At 40.3% G+C, this 25204-nt stretch overlaps 2 protein-coding genes across 3 annotated transcripts in view; one reads left to right on the top strand and one right to left on the bottom strand.

The window, feature by feature from the left end:
• INTS14 (integrator complex subunit 14) overlaps positions 1 to 12390 on the top strand; it is a 32174-nt gene extending 19784 nt beyond the window's left edge. For both annotated transcript variants that reach the window (XM_065940408.1, XM_065940409.1), the window contains exons 10-12: positions 7344 to 7462; positions 9447 to 9512; positions 11562 to 12390. In XM_065940408.1, the coding sequence (XP_065796480.1) occupies positions 7344 to 7462; positions 9447 to 9512; positions 11562 to 11813 (437 nt within the window). In that variant the 3' untranslated portion in view covers positions 11814 to 12390. The remainder of the gene's footprint in view (positions 1 to 7343; positions 7463 to 9446; positions 9513 to 11561) is intronic.
• Positions 12391 to 13292: 902 nt separating this feature from the next.
• The window catches only part of HACD3 (3-hydroxyacyl-CoA dehydratase 3), a 29992-nt gene continuing 18080 nt past the window's right edge, over positions 13293 to 25204 (bottom strand). The window contains exons 7-11 of the mRNA XM_065940410.1: positions 21437 to 21564; positions 20909 to 21021; positions 18529 to 18635; positions 17827 to 17958; positions 13293 to 14969 (exon numbers count right to left, since the gene is read on the bottom strand). Coding sequence (XP_065796482.1) covers positions 14893 to 14969; positions 17827 to 17958; positions 18529 to 18635; positions 20909 to 21021; positions 21437 to 21564 — 557 coding nt within the window. The 3' untranslated portion in view covers positions 13293 to 14892. The remainder of the gene's footprint in view (positions 14970 to 17826; positions 17959 to 18528; positions 18636 to 20908; positions 21022 to 21436; positions 21565 to 25204) is intronic.

Below are 25204 nucleotides of genomic sequence, written 5' to 3'. Positions count from 1 at the left end.
CATCTTGCTGTTAGAAGTCTCCTGTGACAGTCCTGGAGATGTCAAGATGAGATGCAGAATAAGGCCAGTGGCTGGGAATAGAGAGGATGCGATCCATGCAAAGATATTTCAAAGGTGGAAACAGCAGCATTTAGATACCCGAATAAAGGAAACAGAAGAGTTAAGAATGATCCCAGGTTTCTGACTGGGGCTGCAGGGTAAAAGGTGGTACTGATAATTGAAACAGAATAGTAGATTTGGGAAGAACTTCTCTTGTGCATGTTTATGCCTGTGAGATTTAGGTGAAGTTACCTATAGACAATTCCTGTAAGAATCTGGAGTTCAGGAGAGAGGACAGAGTTGAAAATACAATTTTTAGTTATAAACATATCAGTGATCTTTAAAATGGTGAGAATGAGGGAGATTGCTAGGGCAATAGTTGATAAATTTGAGTTTTGGTATATAAAAGTAAACCTGGAGAACTTGTTTTAAAATTCTGTTTCCTGGACTCCACCTACAGAGATTCTGATTTAGTAGATCTGAATTCAAGATCAAGAACTTGCAGTTTTAATATTACCTAATTGATTACAATCTAGGTCAATAACCACACTTGAAGAAGCCCTAGCTTCAGGAAAGTATATCCATTAGGGGAAAAGGACCAGACCCCTAGAAAGGACCAACTACTAGAGGCAGTGGAAACGGCATCAGGAAAGGAAAATGAGAAGGAAGAGGCAAGTAAGAGAAAAGGTACAAGAAAAAGGATGTCACAGAAGCCAGGCGAATAAAGAGACTCAAGAAGGAAGTACAGTGTCTCTTACATGAGCACATATGAGTCATGGCCTACAGTGTCTTACACACATGTGCATGCGTGTCAGTTAAGGTTTGAAAGATACCTTGTGCCATTGAAGCCTAGAGATTTTGATGGAATATAGGCCCTAGAAGCTAGGCCAAGGGTGAGCAAACTTTTCCAGCAAAGGGCCATATATAATAAATATTTTACATTTTATAGGTAATTGTGGTTTTTGTCATAACTACTAAACTCTGGCATCATAGCATAATACATAAACCATTTAAAATAGAAAAAACCATTCTTAACTCAGAAACACGCAGCCAACCAGTTTGCCAACTCTTGAGCTAGGTTCCAGGGGCTGGGATTTTAAAGGTTACACAGGAACAGGAGACAAGACTTAACTGAAATCTCTTGAGTAAAGCAGGGAGTGTGGAAGGTCTACCCTCTCAGTGAGAGGACGACAAAAAAAATTCTATTCCTTGTTTCTACCTACTGTTTACATATAAAGAAACCTTAACGTCTCTTGCGAAATGTGGAAGCCCACGTCCTGCACCGCGTGGATCAACCCTGCCCATCCCTAACCAAACAGTGTAAACACTGAGGCTGAAGCCACGAAACCCATGGTGCATCCTCCAGAAGCTAACATAATGGCTCTGTAGAAACTCCTCTGCAACCCAGGGGAAGAGTAAAAGTGAAAGTCCCTCAGTCGTATCCAACTCTATACAGTCCATGGAATTCTCCAGGCCAGGATACTGGAGGGGGTAGCCTTTCTCTTCTCCAGGCAATCTTCCGACCCCAAGGATCAAACCCAGGTCTCCTGCATTGCAGGCAAATTCTTTACCACAAGGGAAGCCCTACTGGAGAAAAAACAGTCCTCCCTGGAGATGTGTTTATGATTTGAAAAAAAAGTTGTAAAATAATGTGAAGGACTTTGATTTGAAGGGAGAGCAATAGGAGGATTAGCACCTTGAGGACTTAATCTGAAAGAGACTGTAGAATGAGTATTTTAAATGATTAAAGAGTGAGTATTTTAAATGATTAAATAGTTTTAGGGAAGAATAGAAACCAAGAAGAAAGAAGAGGACACTATGAATCAAGAGTCATTTGATCTTGACAGGTTCTTGGTGGCTTTGTTAGAATCAGTTTTGGCAAATGATTAGCCAGGAGACAGGCTGAGGAATGAATTAGAGATGAGGAAATGAAAATGATGAGTTTGACCACAAGAGGACAGAAATATTACAGTAACTGGAAGAGAACCTGGGTGTGTGTGTGTGTGTGTGTGTAAAAAGAGATTCCTCACCCCCTTTACCTGTTCTCTCTGCAGCATTCCTACATTCATTCTGTCCTTTGATTCTCAGGGCTCTTGCCTTGTACTGGGTTTCTTTACCTTTCACTTAGATCAATTCAGTTCAGTTCAGTTGTTCAGTCATGTCCAACTCTTTGCGACCCCAAGCCTGGCAGCACGCCAGGCTTCTCTGTCCATCACCAACTCCCAGAGTTAACCCAAACCCATGTCCATTGAGTCGGAGATGCCATCCAACCATCTCATCCTCTGTCGTCCCCTTCTCCTCCTGCCTGCATCTTTGCCAGCATCAGGGTCTTTTCCAGTAAGTCAGTTCTTCACATCAGGTGGCCAGAATATTGAAGCTTCAGCTTCAGCATCAGCCCTTCCAATGAATATTCAGGACTGATTTCCTTAGGATTGACTGATTTGATCTCCTTGCAGTCTAAGGGACTCTCAAGAGTCCTTTCCAACACCACAGTTCAAAAGCATCAATTCTTCAGTGCTCAGCTTTCTTTATAGTCCAACTCTCACATCCATACATGACTACTGGAACAACTATAGCTTTGACCTAGATGGACCTTTGTTGGCAAAGTAATGTCTCTGTTTTTTAATATGCTGTCTATGTTGGTCATAGCTTTTCTTCCACGGAGCGTCTTTTAATTTCATGGCTGCAAGTCACCATCTGCAGTGATTTTGGAGCCCAAGAAAATAAAGTCTGTCACTGTTTCCATTGTTTCCCCATCTGTTTGCCATGAAGTGATGGGACTGAATGCCATGATCTTTGTTTTTTGAATGTCAAGTTTTAAGCCAACTTTTTCACTCTCCTCTTTAATGTTCATCACAAGGCTCTTCAGTTCCTGTTTGCTTTCTGGCATAAGGGTGGTATCATCTGGCATATCTGAGGTTATTGGTATTTCTTCCAGTAATCTTGATTCCAGCTTGTGCTTCATCCAGCCTGGCATTTCACGTGATGTACTCTGCATATAAGTTAAATAAGCAGGGTGACAATATACAGCCTTTACATACTCCTTTCCCAATTTGGAACCAATTTGTTGTTCTACGTGTCTGGTTCTACCTGTTGCTCCTTGACCTGCATACAGATTTCTCAGAAAGCAGGTCAGTTAGATCAGAGGTCAGCTAACAATGGCCTGCAGGCCAAATTAACCCACTGCTTGTTTTGTAAATATAGTTTTATTGTTAAGTTTTATTACAGAATCTCTCTCATTCATTTACATATCTATGGCTGCTCTCCTGCTTCAGTGGCAAAATTGAGCAGTTACAACAGAGACCGTGTAATCCACAAAGCCTAAAATATTTACATCTGATACTTAACCTAAACTATTGTGATAGTTTTCACCACAGCTGCCTGTCCATAGTCTAAGGTAGTGGCATTCACATTCCTTTCTGATCTGGCTGCCAACTTAGCAATGCTTGGCTCATTGTGTATATTCTTAAATCAGATGGAACTGCTTGTTTCTCAGCCCTATATTCATGGTTTTTTTTTTCTCTCCCATTGTCTGTTCTTTTCAATGAGGACAGTAAGAACTAACATCTATTGAATTTAACTTTGTGCCAGGCACTGTGCTAGACAGAATGAAATGGGTCATCTCATTTAACTCTCACACCAGTCCTCAGTTCAGTTCAGTTCAGTCGTTCAGTTGTGTCCGACTCTTTGCGACCCCATGAACCGCAACACAACAGTCCTAGGAGACTGGTATTGTCATTATGGTAACAAGTAGTGAGTAACAACTGGAGAAGGCAACGGCACCCCTCTCCAGTACTCTTGCCTGGAAAATCCCATGGACGGAGGAGCCTGGTGGGCTGCAGTCTATTGGGTCAATACGAGTCGGACATGACTGAGCGACTTCACTTTCACTTTTCACTTTCACACATTGGAGAAGGAAATGGCAACCCACTCCAGTGTTCTTGCCTTGAGAATCCCAGGGACAGGGGAGCCTGGTGGGCTGCCATCTATGGGGTCGCACAGGATCGGACACGACTGAAGCGACTTAGCAGCAGCAGTAACAACAAAACCTGTCATAGATAGTTGTTGAGAGAAGTTTGTAAGGAGTACCTGACACACAGTGGGCACATTTGAATGGATCTTGCTGTTTTAATTATGCTTTTTTAATCAAAGGAAAGCACGCAAAATAGTACTGTTTATACCTACCCCCCTTCTGCTCCTAATTCTGTTCCTACAGATAACCATTCTCAAATTTTAATTTTTTCTTCTGATATTTTACTTACACATCTAAATAATTTAAATATATAGCTATTTCTTTACTTTTTTTTGTTTAATGCCATTTTTTTTACTTTTCACGGAAAACTACTTAGCTCTTCTCTTACTACTACCATCCCTGCCCCCCTGTTCACCCAAGAAGCACATTTTCCCCTGCCTCAATCCTTGCAGTGTGGCTGTAGTGTCCTTGGCGGTCCAGTGAGTTTTCTGCCCTTGCTGGGCCAAGTCCGCATTACTCACTGCTAAGCCGTGTGCTGTACACTGTGGCATTTCCTTTGTTTTGCAACTCTTTGTGTCCTACCCCAGATACTGCTTTTTTTTATTAGATATTTCTTTTTTCTAGCAGGTAAGATAAATGTATTCTGACTAACTGTAATTAAAAGGAGAACTCTATAGGAACGACACCGACGTTCCTCATAGGATCCAGGAAAGAGCTTGGCAGCCAGGCTGGGGAGGAGGCCAGCAACAGATGAGTGCAGCCCTCACCCTGGGCTCTCTCATGGCCTTCCTCTACCTTTACTTTTCCCCTTGTTTTTCTCTGCTCTTTTCCACGTACCTATCACTAATTACTGCCTGAGCAAAATACATCCTTTACGTGTTTTGTTGTCACTTTCTTTTTTTCCTGAGAGTCATCTCCCTTCCTTTTGTTCCATGAACGGACTGGTTCTTCTCTAGGCCCATTGCATAGCTGTCATCCCAAGTATTCCCTTCACACCTCTCCAGTGACTCTCCTGTTTGATGAATCCTCCTGAGAAAAGGGCACATGGGAAGTAAACATTTGGAATCTCACATATGTGGCAATGCCTGTACTTCATCCCTTACGCTCTGCTGACAGTGTGGTTCAATGTTGAGTTCCAGGTCAGGAACCGCTTCCCCGTAGAGTGTTGAAGCATCACTCTGCCGTCTCCTCTGGCTTCCAGTGTTGCTCCTGAGAGTCTAGTGCCGTGCTGACGGTCCGAGCTCTGACCCTGCTCTCTATTTCTTCTGTGGACCTGGAGGCCCTCCCAGTGTCCCTAGCGTTCTAGATGTTCAGAATCACGTACCTTGGTTTTGGTCTCTTCATTCATTGTGCTGGACTCAATGCTTCCATCTGGCAATTCATTTTCTTGAGTCCTAGAAGCATATGTCTTTGATTTCTTCCATTTGTATTCTTTGTTCTCCTTTCCTAGAAGATGTGTTTATAGTATTTGTGTGCATGTGTGTAATTTTCTTATCATCTCCTACCCATGTTTTTCATTTTTTGAAATTTTTTGTTCTACCTTCTGTAACATATCTTCAATCTTATCTTGCAACCAATATTTTAAAAAATTTTCTACTATCATATTTATTATTTGTAAGATCTCCTGTTCTTTTTTCATTAATGTCTGCTAAGCCAGTTTCCACATAGAGGCTCCAAGCAGTTAGAGAGAGTACAGGGTAGGCTGTGATAAGATGCCGAAATGTTTGGTACTGACACTGAGTGCTGTGGGATAAAAGGGACGAGAAAAATCGTCATCTACCGGAAAACACTGGGACAGCTCCATGGAGAAGGTAGGATAGGATCCAGGAATTTAAATACATTTGGGTAGGTGAGGAGTAGCAGTGTTGAATGGGGGAAGAAGTATTGCCTTTGAAACCAGGCCCAGCTGTCCCTGTGAAATCTGAGCCTCAGTTTCCTCATGTTTAATGAGACTAATAATATCTACCCTCTTGAGTTGCTAAAAGGAGAGAAGTTGTATATGTTAAGTATTTTGCACATAGTTGTAATTTAATAAATACCCTTCATAAATACTCATAGTCTTCATTGAGGCTAGAAAAGAATACCTTCTCTAGCCATACACTCTAGCATGGTGCTTCCTACACAGTGAGGTGTTACTATAGGTGATGAATGAGTATGTGAAGGAGGGAATAAATAAGTGACGAAAGGGGAGCATTGCGGACGGGGGAAGAACAGAAACAGTGGCCAAGAAGTTGGAAATAAGCATGTTGCCTGGGAAACGGCTGTTGGGATCTTGGCCTGACTTAAAAAGGCTTATGGATTGACAAGTCTTCATGGAAACATCTGGAAACATCAGTAAATTTTTGGAGGGGGTAGGAGGAGAGGGCACTGACAGAGGTAGAATGGGGCCAGTATAAGGCATCCAAATTAATGACCAGATTGGGGTTGAGCGCTTCTGGGTCAGTTAGAGAAGCTGAGCTAATTACAGTTTTCAACAGGAACATGTGGGCAAGGGATTTAAGCTCCCCAGTCTTGTTGGGAAAGTGATTTCTGCTGTCTGCCCTGAAAGATGATAAGGATAAAATGAGCCAAGAGGTAATCAGTATGCTTTGTAAGTTTGTGACAAAGTATCATTGACTCAGGAAGCAGGTGAAAAAATAGAACTCTTTGTTTATCCACATGGCTATAAACCCAAGGCTTTATGTCTTTGGAAGCAATAAACTAGTAAGCCATAAGATGGGGTATGTTTCACCAAGAAAGTATTTCTTTCCTTGCTCTTTTCCTTAAATTGGCTATATATAATTTCACTTTTAAATTTTCTCAATGTCTCAACCTATGCTGTCTGATCCAGTAGCCACTCACCACAGGATGCTATTCAAATTTAATTAAATAAGATCCAGTTCCTCTGCTACACTAGCCAGGTGTCAAGGGTTCAGTGGTCCCATGGGGTGTGGCTACCTTTCCTTATCTCAGAAAGTTCTGTTGGAGAGTGCTGGGCTAGACCATGTAGAATTGCACTCTGTAGGTATACATATATTTTTATATACACTTCAGTATTATCTTATGTATTTTTATCCTCTTATGATCTTAATTTATAAAGCAGATAGATAAAACTTGTATCTTTAAAAACATTAAGCTGTTTTTTACTTGCCTGGGCCTCAGTTGATTGTTTAGTGTCCAACATTGGTGCTGAGAACAGGTTCGCCAACCTGACAGAAGCTAATGGATTTCTTAATTAGGGAGGTAATAGGATATAGGAGATCGAATGATTCAAAGAGCTTCTAACCTAATTGGAAATGTGCTTGATTGTGTTTTGCCAGATATCATTTCAAGCTTGTTTTTTTCTTTTAAGATGCTAAAGAAAACCCTTATGGTGAGGATGATAATAAGAGCCCATTCCCCCTGCAGCCCAAAAACAAGCGCAGTTATGCCCAGAATGTGACGGTGTGGATCAAACCCAGTGGCCTGCAGGTAACATTACCATCCACATTGCTCTCCACTGGGGCAGGAGGAGGGATTCCTGCAGGCAGGAGGACATTTGATTTGATTTTCTTTTCCTCTGATACTTCGTAATTCATTTACTTCTAACATTTGTCATTATTTCCAAAAAGGATTTGAGGTGGCCTACAGTAAAACACGTAAGTAGCAGAATCATTTTTTACAAAATTTGGAGCAGTATAAAACCTAGAGGAAGAGGAGAGACGGTGTTCCAGGAAGCCAAGGCAGAATGATAATTGTGTTTGAGCAATTTGGTTCTTGAGCTTCCTGCTACCAAGTTCAAAAAAAAAAAAACGTGTTGGTTATATGGTTCTCCTTGTCTGATTAAAGGAAGCATGTCCGTTCTTCTAGAGAGACACATTTTTTCCAGCATTAAATTTTAATGTGAAAGTTTTGACATGGTGAGTCACTGAATAATATTATAGGTGTTATCTTTAGTATCAGTTTTGAGGAAGACATAAAAATCTTCATGTGATTATTTCTCCCGTCGGCACAATGTAAGTCAAAGCATTACCATGTAACACCACAGAAACCCTTTCATGGGAGGCACCTGTGAAATTATCCTATTATCAGGTGTGCTGCCTTTGGTCACGGGACTCAGCGACTTTCTCCTCCTATTGGCAAAGTCATTCATACCTTTTTTTAAAAATCAGTTTTTGAACTTTTTTTCTCACTCGAGTGCCTTTTCTTTTTTTCTTTGTTCCTCCCATGAGTCCAGTCCAAGCCAAATGAGAAGAGGCAGTCAGGCCGCCTGACCACAGAAGTAACCTCTACTGACGCATCGTCTCTTCCAGCCCCCTTTCCAGGGAGACTGGACAGACACATCCTGCCCTGGCTAAGCGGCCTCTTCCCTTTGTGAGAAATTAAAGTTCTCCCTCTTTCTTGCCATCGCTGACCCCAGCACTTCCCTGTCAGGAGAGCTGAATTTTTCTAAAACTGTTTCTTTAATTTTGTTTTGGTCTGGATGTGTTGTTTTATTATGGTGAGGTGCACATAACAAAAGTTACCATTCCAGACATTTTAAAGTATTCAACTCAGTGATGTTAGTATAATCACAGTGTTACATGACCATTACCACTGTCTAGTTCAAAAACATGTTCATCACCCCAAAAGGAAATCTTTTACCCGCTGAACAAGTCACTTTTGCCCCAGCTCTAGGCAGCCACTTACCTGCTTTCTGTCGTCTGTGAGGATCTGTCTGTTCTGGATATTTCATGTAAACTGCATCATATCACATGTTCCTTTCTGGGTTTGGCTTCTCTTAGCATGATGTTTTCAGCCGTCATTCATGTTGTAGCATGTGTCAGTGCTTCGTTCCTTCTGATGGCTGAGTGATAGTCCATTGTATAAACAGTGGTCCAGTGTATAAAGTCCATATCTGTCAATCCATTCATTCAGTTGATGAACTTTTGGATTATTTCTTCCTTTTGGCTATTGTGAATAATGCTGCTATGATCATTTGCCAAGTTTATTTTTTCTTTTGTTGCTGTGTTGTTGTCATGATAAGAGTTTTATAGTTTTAGCTCTTAATATTTAGGCCTCTGATCCATTTTTTAGTCAATTTTGTGGGTATGATATGAAGTAAGGGTCCAATTTCATTCTTTTGCAGGTGGCTATCCAGTTACTCGGGCACCATTTATTAAAGATACTTCTTCCCCCATTGAATGGTCTTGGGATCCTTGTCTAAAAGCAGCTGACCATAGATGTTTGGGTTTACTGGGGGTGTTTTTGTGAGACAAGTTCATTTTTGTCACCATGGGCTTTAGTATCATCAAGCCTTTTGAAGGAGAGAGATGATTTACTAATGCTGAACAATAACATTAACTCAGAAGGGATCCTCATCTTTATACTATAACTCTTTTCTCATTTTCATTTTTTTCCATTTAAAGGTCTCCTTTTATATTCTTTCCCTTTTTACCACAGAATTCTAACATTGAATTATTTTTATCCTCTATAGACAGATGTACAGAAGATTTTAAGAAATGCAAGGAAACTACCTGAAAAAACACAGACATTCTATAAGGTGAGACTATTAGAATTATAGTAGTTGAAGGTGGGCTTTGTGCTGTGTGCCAGAAATAAACTGTTTCACAGTAGTGTGAACACTAAACATGGACAGGAATTAGAAATATTTGTTTGTGCCTCCAGTTTTTCATCAGTAAAGTCAGCAGAAGTGATAGGTCTGTACCTGCCCTAAAAACCAGGAATCAGGAGTGTTTAAATGGCCTGGTTCTGTGTGATGGGTCGTCTGGCAGGTCTTCTCTGCGTTGGTGCTGCTGTGAATGGCTGAGGGAAGGAGCTGAAAGGACCTGTGAGTCACAGCCCTTAACCCTCCTCACTGCTCCCAAATGGGTATCCGGTCTAACCAGGCAGCCAGTGGATGTGTTTTCCAGAGATGGTGTCTGCTCAGAACTTTGCCAGAGGAGCTGCTTCTGGTAATGACTTCTAAAATTGCACACTTAGGAGACTTCCCTGGCGGTCCAGTGGTTAAGACTCCATGCTTCCAATGCAGTGGGCACAGACTCGATCTGTGGTCGGAGAAATAGGATTTCACATGCCGTGCAGTGCAGCCAAGAAATAAAATGAGCCTTTTAAAAATATATATACATTTATAAATTGCAAAAGGATGGCCCTCCAGAATCATACCTTGCTAATGCAGAAGCATTGGTGGAGTCAAGCTACAAGAGATGGGGTGGAGCTGGGGGGTCGGAGGCAGCATGTAAGTTCACTCTTGCTTCTCCTGTCCTCCTGATATTTGGCTGAAATTAAATTAGTGTCAGTGTTGTCAGTCGTGTCCTAGCTTGCTAATCTTAAAATATCGTACACACAGTCAGCCCTAGGCTAGCATCTCTTCCAGAGAACATAGGTGCTGTGGGTCTTCATTACCTTTATGTCTTCAAACCTAATTATGTAGCGAGCTGGTGAAATCAGGCAAGAGTTCAGCCAGAGAGTGGGTTCAGCCCACCATGCCTCTCCCTACCCGAAGCCCTTAATCCATATTGGCCCTAGATACCACTCTGTGGCTGCAGCCCCTGCCTGCCTGCAGAACTGTCTATTCAAGGTGGTACACTTATACTTTGGCCTTCTTCTGAACTTCTCATCTGTAACAGATGGTAGTAGAGAGGTGGTCAGAAAGGCTGTTTCTTTCTTGTGGCTTTATATAACCTACATAACAGAGCAGAAAAGGGCCTCTACCAGACGGCTGTGTCTGCCCCTCCAGTGGGCACGGCGGAGGTGATCCTCGTTTTGTAAATGAGGCCACTGACACTCAGAGAGGCTCCACAACTTGCCCAGATCACACTGCTAAGTGATAGATGGGGCATTTCATGTTGCTCTGCTTCCATCCACTATTTGACTTTTCTTTTTGAGGCAATCTTTGGGGTCTGACTTCCTGACTCCTCCAGAGCCTCTTCCAGACATACTCATTGTCATTCAGTCTAAGGCTCCAGCCAGAGAGGCACCAAAGGGTTAAGAGCCCTCTGAGGTTTGGGCGAGCCTTTTCCATACCTGAGTAACAGAGGGGACGTGTCCTTAGAGTTATGAGTTGTTGTTGTTTAGTTGCCAAGTCGTGTCCAACTCTTTGTAACCCCACGGACTATAACCCGCCAGGCTCCTCTGTCCATGGGATTCTCCAAGCGAGAATACTGAGCAGGTTGCCATTTCCTTTTCCAGGGGATCTTCCTGACCCAGGGATCTAACCCACCCTCCTGCATTGGCAGGCAGATTGTTTATCACTGTGCCACCAGGGGAGCCCAGAGTTAGGAGTACTGTACATGAAATGATGTGTGCAAAGCACCTCACCACGCTTGGCCTAAGTGGTCATGAACTGTGGTGAGGATGACCTCAGTTTCAGAAACCTGTCATCCTTTGCCTTCTGGCCACCTGTAGAGGAACTACTTCCCAGGCATGTCATCACACCCTTTTATTATTGGCATCTCTGTACAAGTATTTGTTCTGATATAAAAATGCTCATATAAGCTTGGGGGTCAAGGAGAATATATGTCACACTGAGCACTTAGAAAGTATGTGATGAGGAGAATGCATTTTAGGAACACTGGTGTTTTTGTTTCAGGAGCTGAACCGTTTACGGAAGGCTGCCTTGGCCTTTGGTTTCCTGGACCTGCTCAAGGGGGTGGCGGACATGCTGGAAAGGGAGTGCACGCTGCTGCCCGACACGGCTCACCCCGACGCGGCCTTCCAGCTGACCCACGCTGCCCAGCAGCTCAAGCTGGCCGGTACTGGCGCCTCTGAGTATGCTGGGTATGACCACAACATCACACCTTTGCAGACAGACTTCTCTGGGAGCAGCGCAGAGAGAATATGATGCTGACTTTGGAAGCCTGCCTTCCTTTTTTCAAGTGAGAATGATTTCGGGTAAAAACTTTTTCAGTCTGTTTACCTCTGCAGCGGCTACCCGAAGACCTTCCCAAAACTGCCTGAGAAGCAGCCCTCACAGGTTTGACTCTGCTACTCCAAGGAGGTTCTGCAGGGTGGGCAGCTGCTTTCTGGAGCTCAGAGTCTTTAAATCCCAAAGACAACTGTTGCTCCCACAATGGGAACATCTCCTGAAACGCTTGAAGGACTGACGAGCTTAGAGCCCTCTCCACCATCCTCAGGAAACCCAACAACCTGGGTTCTGTTCCTGAAAGACCTCTCCACTCCTCTCCTCTCCCAACCATAGGGACATTTTCAAGTACCTGTGGTTGAGAAAGGAGACTTGCAAAACACAAAGCCAACATCACTAAGCTTCAGAATTTCCTTAAAACTTGGGCAAAAAGTCAGTGGCAACCCTTAGGGTGCTTTTGGTATATCTTGAGATACAAACTTAAACAACAACCATAAATGTATGATCCTCATTCAAATTTTTTTAAAGAAAATAAAATATGTGATTTTCTAAAAAATGGTTTCACTGGGAAACCAGTGGGTCTTTGCCTTGGGTCTCTCCTATAACCTAAATATAATTTTAGCTTCCTAAGTGGCATAGATTCTTGAAGGTTCCTTGGGTTCCATACTGACTTCCTTATTTCTGACACTGGTTAGGCCTCACTGCCTAAGCCAGGTTCCATCAAGGTTCTGACATCACTATAGTCAGTTATGGTTTTAGTTCATCAGCTAGCTTCATGACCTTGGGCAAGTCATCAAACTTCCCTGGGCTTTATTTACATCATGAGTGCTTTTCAGATTGCTTTGTAAACGTCCTAAGGAATTACTCCCTTAGGCTTCAGCCCAGGCACCCATATTGTGCGTTATTTTTTAACCTTTTATTTTGTATTGAGGTATAGCCAATTCAAAATATTGTGATAGTGTTAGGTGAACAGCACAAGACTCAGCCATACATATTCATGTATCCATTCTCCCCCAAACTCCCCTGCCATCAGGCCAAGCAACCATGTTTTATTTATTAGTAACCTGCTGAACTGCTATAGAGGCATACCTTGGAGATTTCGGAGATTCACCTCCGGGCCACCACAATAAAACAAGTATTGTAATAAGGCAAATCACACAAATTTCTTGGTTTCCCAGTATATAAAAAATTTACAGTTTATACTATAGTCTGTTAAATGTGCAATAGCATTATGTCTAAGATAAAATGTACATACCTTGAGTAAAAACTAGTTTATTGGTTAAAAAAAGAAAAGCCAACCATCTTCTTGACAACACAGGGATCTTCAATTTCTGAAAAATGCAAATATCTGTGAAGTGTAATAAATAAAGGTATGCCATTTTGTCTAAACAAAAGAATTTATCACTAATAATTCTGAAACCATTAGACTAAATGATCTTTAAACACAAGTTACTAGGATTTTGATTGTAAATGTTTTAATAGAAATACACAATCTTCAGCTTTTTCAGACAGCAGTGAGGTTTGTAACAATCACTAAGAATACAAGATTCTTTACAGCATAATCTACTGTAAAGCTGACCTGCCCAATTACACATAGAAAGTTGAGAAGACACCAGAAATTAATACAAACAAATGTTGACAGAAGTTGCAGACATGCAAAATATCCTTCAATGCAGTGAACTTGTAAAAAAAAAATCAGTCAGCCTATACTAACCACATGTCTTTAGGTCAAACCAAGTTTCCCTCTTGGGCTCAGAGATACAGCATAATCCACTGAGTCCCCCTTCCCCCAGGAACAGTGCGAATGGCAGGACAGAAAGAGCTATCATACCTTAAATTCTTATAGACAAACATTACTTATTTTACTTGGTTTACTTGGAATGTACTAGGGAAAACTTAATTTTTTTGATGATGGCCATATCTTAAGATTTTTTTTCAGTTCCTCTGTTGGTGGACTTACTGTGAGGAATCTTTGTTAAGGCTCAGATGGTGGTTCTTCAGCCAGAGTTCTCACTCTGTTTTCACTGGCCTACTGCAGACAGGTGACACAATAGCAAAATAAAAACCTGGTGTTTCTGAGGCATGTTCAAAAACAGACAGTCCACCGGCTGACTCTGACAGGCACACAAGTACACGAGCTCCGTCCGTGCAGGGGAGGGAAGGCTGAGTGTCTTTATGTTTGTGCACGGCCTAGGACAGGTCTGCAGGGCCTTTTAGTGCGGTCTGTCTGGCTGCGTCGCCAGATTGACCTTTTTGATCCCTGTAGTGCCGTCTGGGTTTGGAACGCTTAGAGTCTCACTGTTTCCTCTCTAATGTTTTCGTCTTTCTTTCATGTTGAAAACAGCTGTCATTTAGCTAGGAATGAAGTAAGTGATCATGGTGTTCCAAGGTTCTGACTGGTTTCTCTGAAATCACCCTGTGGCTCTCCAGTGCCCATGCAGGTTAAGATGTTGCTAGAGAGACCAAAAGTTTCACAGGTAATATGTGTCCTCAGCCCTACCTGGACTCAGAAATGTTTTTATCAGTAACTGAGTCAAACTTAATTTTCAAAAAAAAATCAATGCCAACCCACTTAACAAGCAGCCGCCTGGGTACAGAATATATTAGGTCTTTTTCTGAGTCACTTTCGGAGCCTGCTATGCAGCTACATAGTCTTTTGTGTTTTTTCCCCCATAAGCAATAGCTGCAAAGAACTCATCTCAGCTATACACATGGCCAGTAGCTGGTAGCCTCAGCGCACTGAAGAACTATCTGGGGCCTGTGTGAAACAGACTGACTAGAGATGGAGTGGGTGGGGGTATGGCTGAGTGTTTTGCTGTCACTAACACAATACACAAGAGTGAACCTGTCGTCGGGTATCAGGAATCCATGTCATGCAAAGACTACACTAAGGTAATACAGTAAATTCAGGAATGTTACTGGGGGAAAAAAGAAGATAGCTCCACTGAGAATTTAATCATTTAACTTTAAAAAAACTTTTACATCAGTACAAGAAGGTAAAACTGTAAGAACTATCGATTAGGCTCAAACTGGCAGAAGTCATCTAAATCTCTTCTGTTTAGTGGATCTTTTTCTTTTTCTGTCCAAAGCGCCGCCTGCGCTGTTTATAAAGATGACGGAAATTTACGTATAACCCTGGAAAAGAAGAGAGGCCAATTAGAATCTTTGTCTCTGTTCATAAGCAGACGTTCTTGGGGTGGAACAGTCCCTAGCCGTCTGTTTTTCATATCCCACAGCCCGGTACTTCCTGCGGTTCCTCAGGAAGCACAACCCAGAACACGTACTAACAGTGCACTGGAGACAATTCGGTTTTTCCCCAGTGGGTTTTACAATTTAATTTTCTCCCATGCTTTACTATGAAAATTTTCAAATATACAGAAGATTAAATCATTGTACAGTGAACACCACCTAAATTTAAACTTTAACTGTTTATTATATTTACTTTGTCACATACCCATTCCCATCTCATTTTTTATGTATCTCAATGTAAGTTGAAGACATCAGTACACGTCACCCCTAAAAATTTCATTAATTAGAATTCAATATTCTTTTTTTCCTTTCTTTTAAGGTAGGATTTACATAAACTGAAATATACAAATCTGAAACAGAAAGAGAACCTAATTTTTAATTCAAGGCTAGGAAATAATATGTACTAAGCAATAGCCTAAAAGGTATGAGACACTTTTCTAGGAAGTACAATTCAGTGAACTAGAAAACAAAGGAATTCAGAGCCAGAAAAAAAAATCTCAATCCCATGTAATCACTGAGGAGTTCTGTAGCGAAGCCTTACCTCCATTTTTTCATTGCACAATAGAGTTAAAAACACTTATAGAGTTTGATCTATACACAAATATAATTGCTTGTTATACTTGTTATACTTCTCCTAAATTATGCAGATTTAGGGTATCATTCTCAAGAATAAGAACACACTCATTGTAGGCAAGCTAAATATGGGTATAGAACCTTGTAAGTTAGAATATGCAACACAAGGAAAAGCCACTAGGGTTAGTGAACATTAACATTCATCTTTTTTAGTAAAATATTTTAAGGGTCTTCTATCTTTTTTACTAAAATATTTTAAGGGTCTTTCCAATACTTATTCCTACTCTCAGTAGGTCCATTGCATGCAGCCTAATTACAGTAGTACTAGACTTATGCAGGAGTAGAAGTAAAGCGCTCTTTTAATGAGTGCATTTTCCAAATTGACGCTTATTCTCTTCAAGCACCAAACATTTTAACATTTTTGGTTTGTAATCTTTCTGATATGGGTAATATCCTTTCTGAAATGGAAAAGAAGAAATGGAACAAAAGGTAACCTTTGTTACGAGGGTACTCATAATGTGTCTTATTTAACTGCACTTCTGCCACGTGCTGATTCCCTGAGGGGCTCCAAAAGGATGTAGTTCTCTTCTCCCCCATCTCTAAATGGCCAAGATCAGGAATTCCCTGGTGGTCCAGTGGTTAGGACTCTGAGCTTTCGCTTCCAAGGGCCCAGGTTCAGTCTCTGGTCGGGGAACTAAGATCCCACAAAATGCATGGCATGACCAAATAAATAAGTAACCAAGATCACTGGGCTTCCCAACTTCTTGGGTTCACTTTTTGTGGTCTCCTTCTCGGTCTGCGGAAGCCAACCTCCAAGCTGGTCCCCAGTAATCCCTACTTCCTGGTACCCCATACCCTTGTGTAGTCCCCCCACACACACTGTACAAGGTTGATCTGTGTAACAAAGAGAACACAGCAAGAGTAACAGTAAGTCTGAGTTTAGGTTATAAAAAGGGCGGACCTGATAGAAGTCCTAATTATCACTACAATGGCAATCTTGTTACAACTGACGTATCAAATCAGTGTTATATACCTTAAAGTTACACAATGTTTTATGTCAAATATATTTCAATAATACATACATTTTTTAAAGGGAAAAAAAAGGCAGTGTGACTTCTGGCTTTCGTCCAGATCACTTGCTTTGGAGAGAAGTCAGGTTGTGAGCACCCACATGGAGAAGTACCACGGTAGGACCCCGAAGCCCTCCTGCCACAGGTATACCAGCGAGCCTGCAGTAGAGCCTCCAGCCCCAGCTGAGCTGACAGCTTGACTGAAACCTCACAAGGGTCCCTGAGCCAGGCCCACGCAGCTTGCCTGCTTCCTGACCCAGAATACACGCGAGATAATAATTGTGTGTTGCCTTAAGCTGCTAAATTTTGGGGTAATTTGTTACACAGAAAAAGATAACTAGTACACTATCTGTGTCACATCCTTCTGTTGCCAGGAGACCAAACAGCCATACTTAAGGCCACTTCATGACTTTTGTGAAATACAACAGGGAGAAATACATATAAATTATATTAAAATGTGTCAGAACTTTATCCAAAGTAAACAGTCCTCCTAGTTAGGAAGGCTTTTAAATCTCTCAAATTTGCAATAATTTAGGTTTACTTCTCTATCCCTTCTTTTAGTTCTTAGGAGATCCCTAGTTTTTAAGACAAGAATTTATGATTTTATATAAAAGCTGATAAGCAAGCAAGGTTTTACATGAGGAATAGGGGGCTTTCCTATTGTCAGGTGGAAGGCTTTATGACATCTTGCGGCTGCTCGAACGGAGGTCTTTACTGCCTTCTTCCTTGCTGCCAACTGTATTACCACCTCTGCAACAATTCCTCTGGATAAGGAATCTGCTGCTGAAATCAGCAAAAGTAAAACGAGCTTTTCTTTGAGTTTCAAAAGCGCTTCTTACATTTTTTTAAACATGAAATATGGGAAAGCCTGAATGACCAAGAGCATTTCAAGAAGAGAACTCAGCCAATCAAGATGTGGGAAGAAATATTTCTACATGGCATATTCTCCAGTGGGTCTGTTCTGCAATGTAATTCATTCTTGAGCTTATTTCCACTCTTTTGAAAGCAAGAATACTAATAGGGATTTCTAAAACTTTGAATCATTTAACTACCTTCTAAGAAGCAACAGAAAAAGAGTCTATTACGGAGCCAATACTTACCTAAAAATAGTAATATAAGGTAAATCTGAAGAAAAAAGGAAAATCTAACTTTGATTTTCACTGGATATGGCAATGTGAAGCTGAATCTTCCTGTTTCATTAAATATTGGAATGGACTGAATCACTGAGACAGCTGAAAGCAGAAAGGAGAACTTTTTAGAAGCACATGAAATACAATTACTTACTGATAGAACCTGCTAACTCCTCAAAGCTTCGGTTCTAGGTTTGCTGAAAATGCTCCCTCCTCCCTTTGTACAACAGGCTCATGCCTCTTCTTTTTTCCCCACTAGCTTTCCTAGGAAACAAGCCTTCAAGCTGATAGCAAAGGTAAATGAGGAATAGTCATTTGATAGCACTGAGCTTCCTATTCTATAAAATGGAGAGAAAAGTACCTATCTGACTCACTCATTAGGGGTTTGTCATAATAAAATGAAGTCATCAATATGAACATGCTTTGGAAGATTAAAACTACCGTATAAATAGGAAGCATGCAATGCATGACCACCCAGCTTCCAAACCTTAACAAAATGAACTACGTCCTTGGAACAGTCTGGACAGCAGGAGTATTGTGGAGGGAAACCACCAGAAAGAAATTCTTGATAAGTTCAACACCCATTTATCAGACTAAAGCTGGCAGAGGGAGAAAGAGAGGTCTGGCTACTCAGTGGAGGTAAGATATAACACCTAGAGTTCTTTAAAGTACCTTCTGCCAAACATCCCATAGGATACAGGGGAATCCACACAGTGTAACGAAGCCACGTGAGCACCTTCCAATCCATGTCAATGCAGGAAAGCATGTAGAAGGGGTACCTATTGGAAATAAAGCATTCACATGTTAAAAACCACTGAATGCAACTCTAGAACATCATTCAAGAAGAGTAATTTCACAATCAGTCACACATGGCTTCTTTTTAGCAGAATTAATGAACTCCCATTGTGCTCTTCCTCCCATCTTCAAAGGATATGAATTCTCGATAATGACAAAGTAAGTTTAGGTCTCAAAGGAACCTCTATGAAAAAGTTCAGTACATGGAATAGATGCTCAGAAGCATTTTGGCTTTATTCCTGGTTCTGATCTATGTTCCAAGTAGGTAAGGACAGATACTTTGACACTTATCTCTGCCTAAATGAACATTACCAAAATTAAAGTATAAAAAAAGACCTCTAATCTATAATCAGGCATAACTCTACTTAAAAAGAGCTAACATAATTTTTTTTCTCCCAAACAGTAAAAGTTACTATTAAGAACCTATAATCTCTTTCACTTTTGTGTTCAGTAGACTAGAGGGTATGCAGGATGCCATGGATGCAGACTACAGTTAAGACATAATCTAGGGCTGCTAATGTCTTTTCTCCCTTTTAACTGTCAACTTTACCAAAATATCACCAAACCTAGAACTGAGGAGTCAGTTTGCAAAACCAATGCTCCACTTGGCTGAAAAGGGAAGAAGTATGGAATATGTACAGTCTGGTACAAGACACATCTACTTTAATCAGATCTTTTAAAAAAAAAAAAAAGAAAAAGATAATTTCTGCATTTCCCTGGTGGTCCAGTGGTAAAGAATTCACCTGCCAATGCGGGGGGACACGGGTTCGATCCCTGGCCTGGGAAGAGTCTACATGCCTCGGGGCAACTAAGGCCTATGCGCCACAAGGGCTGAGCCTGTGGTTTACAGCCCCCACACAACTAGAGAGTAGCCCCCACTCGCCACAAATAGAGAAAGCTCACACACAGTGAAGACCCAGCACAGCCAAAAACAAATAAAGTTATTTTTTTTTAAGATAATTTCTTCTACTGACAATCAAAAATGGAAGAATCAGATAAGAGGTCAATTCAAACTTCAGTAATCTTGTAGCAAAAGATTTATTCTATCATCCCTTCTCCAAGGCTGGTCTTTAGTACTTTATCCAACCTGGATGCTTCTTCAGTCACATGTTTCTTCAGCTCTTTCAATTTTTCCATGTGAATGAGTCCTCTCTTTCCAACAAGACAGCAAGATCCTAAAGGGTAAGATAGGCCTTTGGTTTCTCTGGATCTCTCCCTCTGCTCCCCAGTGTCCAGGCTGGTATTATGATCCACTGAGTGCTTTAAAAAAAACCCTCAGGCTTCCTGGCAATCCGACTCCGTGCTTCCATGGCAGGGGACATGGGTCTGACCCCTGGTCAGGGAACTAAGATCCCACATGGCATAAGGCCAAAACATAAAATTTTTTAAAAATAAATAGGCGTGTCCAAAGGTAGTGAGTTATCTCAATTGATTGTTCACAGTCAGTTACCGATCGAACTCCTCATTCTACTCTTTCCCTCTTCTCACTACTGCACTTGACTAGTCTTTCATGGTAGCAGCCTAGATGTCCATCGGCAGATGAATGGATAAGGAAGTTGTGGTGCATATGCACAATGGAATATTACTTGGCTATAAAAAAGGAATGCATCTGAGTCAGTTCTAATGAGGTGGATGAATCTAGAGTCTATTATACAGAGTGAAGTAAGTCAGAAAGAGAAAGACAAATATTGTATATTAACGCATATATATGGAATTTAGAGACAGCACTGACGATCCTACATGCAGGGTAGCAAAGGACACACAGATATAAAGAACGGACTTTTAGACTCAGGGGGAGAAGGTGAGGGTGGGGTGATTTGAGAGAATAGCACTGAGACATGTATATTATCATATGTAAAACAGATGACCAGTGCAAGTTCAATGTATAAAGCAGGGTATCCAAAGTCAGTGCTCTGGGACAACCCAGAGGGATAGGGTAGGGAGGGAAGAAGGTGCAGGGTTCAGGATGAGGGGATACATGTATACCTGTGGTCAGTTCATGCTGAAGTATGGCAAAAACCATCACAATATTGTAACTATCCTCCAATTACAATAATTAATTAAAAATAAAAATTTTAATTTTAAAAGTATCTTTAATTTTTTAATTAAAAAAAACACTGTCTCAACTTTGCAGAGCACATAGATGTAGGTAGAACTCTCCACACATGAGAATTTTAAATCAAATGAGACTCTAGATAAGACAGTCTTATCCATAGTAGGAGGAGCACTCAAACACCATCCTGGCATTTCTACCCACCTGAAAATTTCAACTGTGCTCCATATATAAAACACAAAGAAAACCACGGCTTTGTTTTGCATTTCTTCCATAGTACCAAAGATGATAAACAAAATGAAGTTTCTTCCAAGAAGCTATTAAAAAGACCCAAAAGAGAAAAAAAAATTTTTAATACATTTTTAAGACAACAGGTAAATGTGTCATCTGAAACATAACCCCATTAAATTCAAGGTAAATAGAAAAAGACTGAGAACAACTTAGAACAAGTTTAAGTACCAAGTCAGTACCAGTATCATAGATTGTGTATATGTGTGTGTGTATTCAGATAAAACACTGCTATTTCTCTGCAAACAGGTAGAAAAGTTAAAGTACCAAAGCCAGTACCAGTATTTCTGGACAGATTTTGTGTGTCTGTATTCAGAGAAAACAATGCTATTTCTCTGCAAACAGGTATTTTTATTCATTGAAACTTCTCAGCAAAGTGTGGATACTTACTAAATAAACATCGAAACCCTGCATTCCCCACCCTTGAGCTCAACTGTTCAATACCTGGAAAAGAGAAGGTATCACTGGTGTCTTAGTGACTCCAATTGCTGCATTGATAGATTCCACGGCTGCCAGCATCTGGCAAAAATACATCATGTCAGCCACAGTGTGGAACGTGTCATAGAAGGACTCTATGGGACAAATACATATTAAGGGTAAATCAACTGGCAGATACCAACACAGAAGTATTTTGCAATTTAATAAGCCTTTACATGAAATGGATTTTAGGAAAAGCATAATAAACATCCAGTCAGATTCAAGTTCACTACTCAAGCTGGAGGGGAACAGGCCTCCATGGGCCTAATTAAATTTTGTTGGTTACCAGCAAGTTAACACATAAACCTTATATGCCCTTCTCAATTTTAAAAAGCAAGGAAAAAAGCATACCTAGATTTCACTCACTTATTATATGCTGAAAAATCTATGTATCAAGCACACTGGTAATTCTTTTCAGATCCATTATCTCATTTAATTTAAAGCTAAACTGTATTATATATTGAATGAAACCTAGCTTTTTAAAATATCAAAACTATACAATCATAAATACATGCAGAGGTACAAAAGCACTGAACAAAATTAACTTTCAGAAACCTTAATTGTATTTATATAGTTAATCCTATTAATTCTCATTCTGAGAACATAGCCTAACTAAAAAATCTAAAATGAAAAAGAATAAAAGCTTCAGCAAGGAGATTGTTCTCTGAAATATTACATATTTCTAAGTGCACTAAAACAGAAATGGTCTAAACCTACAAGTATGGAAAGTTTGCGTAAACTACAGTATATCTATTTCATGGAATATTATATAACAAATTAAAATGAGTTATTGCATATATGAAGTCAACAATTGTGGTATTAATTTGGAGTGGTCCATAATTTAATATCCCTCACTTTTCATACTGACCCTCACTTGACATCCTGAATTCTTACATTCCTCTTTGCAGTGTTTCTCAAGCAGGGCACTACCGACATTTTGAGCAAGACAGTTCTTAGTCCTGCATATTGTAAAGGTTTAGGATTCTTGTCTCCCTGCCTATTAAAGTAGAGTCTTTAAGAAATGGCAGTTAGGCAAGTTACCAACAAAGATGACACTGCAGGCTCCTCAAAAGAACAGTTTAAATATCAAATGAATAAAACAGGCCCTGGCAAGACTGAAAACACTCCCTAATCGCAAAAATGATTCACTACACAATCCTGCTATAAAGTCAAATGTGAATCCACAAATGAGTAAGTTCAAAACTTGATTACTTTCTTTGAAGAAGTAATGCAAAATTACAATTTAAATTTTGCTGTAAAAAATTTATTCATAATTTTAAATGCCCCTTGTGAAGATAAAAATCACATTTTTCCCCCCCATTTACAGTGAAATTCTGGTATCTTTCTTCAAGAGATTCACTTCTTAATTTTTTGGACAAATTATCTTTGACAAATAAAGTTCTCCATTATTTTGAACTAGAAAATTGTGACTTAAGATTTGGCATATGGTAAATAAAAGTAGATCTTGTTGCTTTGCCTCTGATTTTATGGGAAATTTATCCTTGTTTCAATTCAGGAATAGAAATGTGATTTCTAAAATGATTGTTATAAAGAATATTAATAACATTAACATGCTTATAATACTGTTTTAAAAACAAAATGCAAAACTGTATACACAGCATGATTATAATTTTTAACTGCAGGAGAAAAAATAAAGACTAAAAGGAAATGGGTGGAAATATTAAAAGCAACGGACAATGGCTTATTCACCTCCCTTTCCAGGCCCCCCACACCTCCTCCCCACTCTTCTCCCATTTTCAAACTTTCTTAAATTGCTCCATTTACTTTTTTAAAATTTTTATTTATTTATTTATGGCTGTGCTGGATCTTCATTGCTGCCCATGAGCTTTCTCTAGCTCCAGTGAGTGGGGGCTACTCTTCTTGTCGCGCGCAGGCTTCTCACTGCAGCGGCTTCTCCTGTTGTGGAGCGTGGGCTCTAGAAGCACATGGTCAGTAGCTGTGGCGCGTGGGCTTAGCTGCCCTGTGGCATGTGGGATCTTCCCAGACGAGGGACTGAACCCTTGTCCCCTGCATTAGCAGGCCGATTCTTAACCACTGGATCACCAGGGAAGCTCCAGCCCATTTACTTTTATGATCTGAAAAAACTGTTTAAAGTACTAACAAGGTACTCACGTTAATGGACAAGGATTTAAATAGTGGTAGTATAAAACAGTACACTCTTTCTGGGCAGTATACATCAGAATCCTTAAAAACAACCTGCCCTATAGTCTCATAATTCTTCTCCAAGAACTTTTCTTAAGAAAGGTACATGGGTTTATTAGGAAGATATCCAACAAAGTGCCAAGAGTCTATCACTCTGATAGATGGAATTACAGCACAGTTTAAGTATTTAAGTAATTAACGCATTTTTATAATTAGAAAAAAACTTTATTTAATAAAAAAAAGTATTAATAGTTAAACACGAGTTTCTACAAGTTTGCTACTTCCTTAACATGCGGCTGCTGCTGCTAAGTCACTTCAGTCGTGTCGACTCTGTGCGACCCCAGAGACTGCACCCACCAGGTTTCTCCAGTCCCTGGGATTCTCCAGGCAAGAACACTGGAATGGGTTGCCATTTCCTTCTCCAATGCATGAAAGTGAAAAGTGAAAGTGAAGTCGTGTCCAGCGCTTAGCAACCCCATGGACTGCAGCCTACCAGGCTCCTCCGACCAAGGGATTTTCCAGGCAAGAGTACTGGAGTGGGGTGCCATTGCCTTCTCCACTTTAACATTGAGTTTAGCTTATACATGTTTATGTGAAAAAAAAAGTACATGTGTAGAATTTGCCATTCATCAACACCTTTTATTCAAAAAGAGATAACTGCAAAGGACAAACTATGACCCTGGCTACCAGGCCCAGGTCTTTACTATACTTCTAGGACTGATGAGGGAAGAATTACAAGAGCAGCTCCATTCCAAAAGGTGGTTAGGAAGGGACTCATCGAGCCAAAACAAATTACAGATCCAGGCAGCTAACTCTAAACACATGACCTAGATAATTTAGCAGCTTTTGGAGTGGATCACCTAATGGATAGCAGGCTTGCACGGAACATTCAGAACCAATACAACCAAGACAGGTTAAATAAATTATTTATGAATTGGAAAGTCCCTATTCATTCTATGAAACGTGTTAAATCCATACTAGTAAGAACTACAGATCTGAGAACAACTGTCCAAGATTTCCTTTGCTTCTTTAAATAACCATCAGTAGACTTCTGGTTACACATGATTATAAGATGCTAGGCATTTAGGAAGTTTTTCACTAGCCTACTACTGTGCTTTGCAGAATTCCAAGGAAAGACTGGAAAAACAATGTGCACTTCGTTCTAAAGATTCTAGAGCTAATTACAATTCACCTTTACAAACCTCAGATGGGAAAATTTAGGATTCAAGAATAAAACAGTCTACGGGACTTTTTCTCTTTTTAAATAGTTTCTTATTTTCCATCATGCTCATATTTTCCCTCATATTTACTTTACAAAATAAAGAAAAAATTTAAATGATCCATTCAAGCCATTTAAAAATGGTGCCTCTTCTTCCAATCATTCCACATTTATTGGTTGTTTTTTTTCTCCTTTTTATATTGGTGTGAACAAACTGGAAGAACAAGTTTGTCTGTTACTTCTTTAGCCTATCATAAGTATTTTTCCATATTATTACAACCTCTTTAAATACTTTACATTTGCTTCACAATATTCCACTGAGTGAACAATCTAAAGCAATCCTCCATTCACGG

This window comes from Muntiacus reevesi, chromosome 7 (assembly GCF_963930625.1).
Source record: "Muntiacus reevesi chromosome 7, mMunRee1.1, whole genome shotgun sequence".
Classification (NCBI taxonomy): domain Eukaryota; kingdom Metazoa; phylum Chordata; class Mammalia; order Artiodactyla; family Cervidae; genus Muntiacus; species Muntiacus reevesi.
Note: the sequence above shows the minus strand (reverse complement) of the source record. Positions and strands in the feature narration are given on the sequence as shown.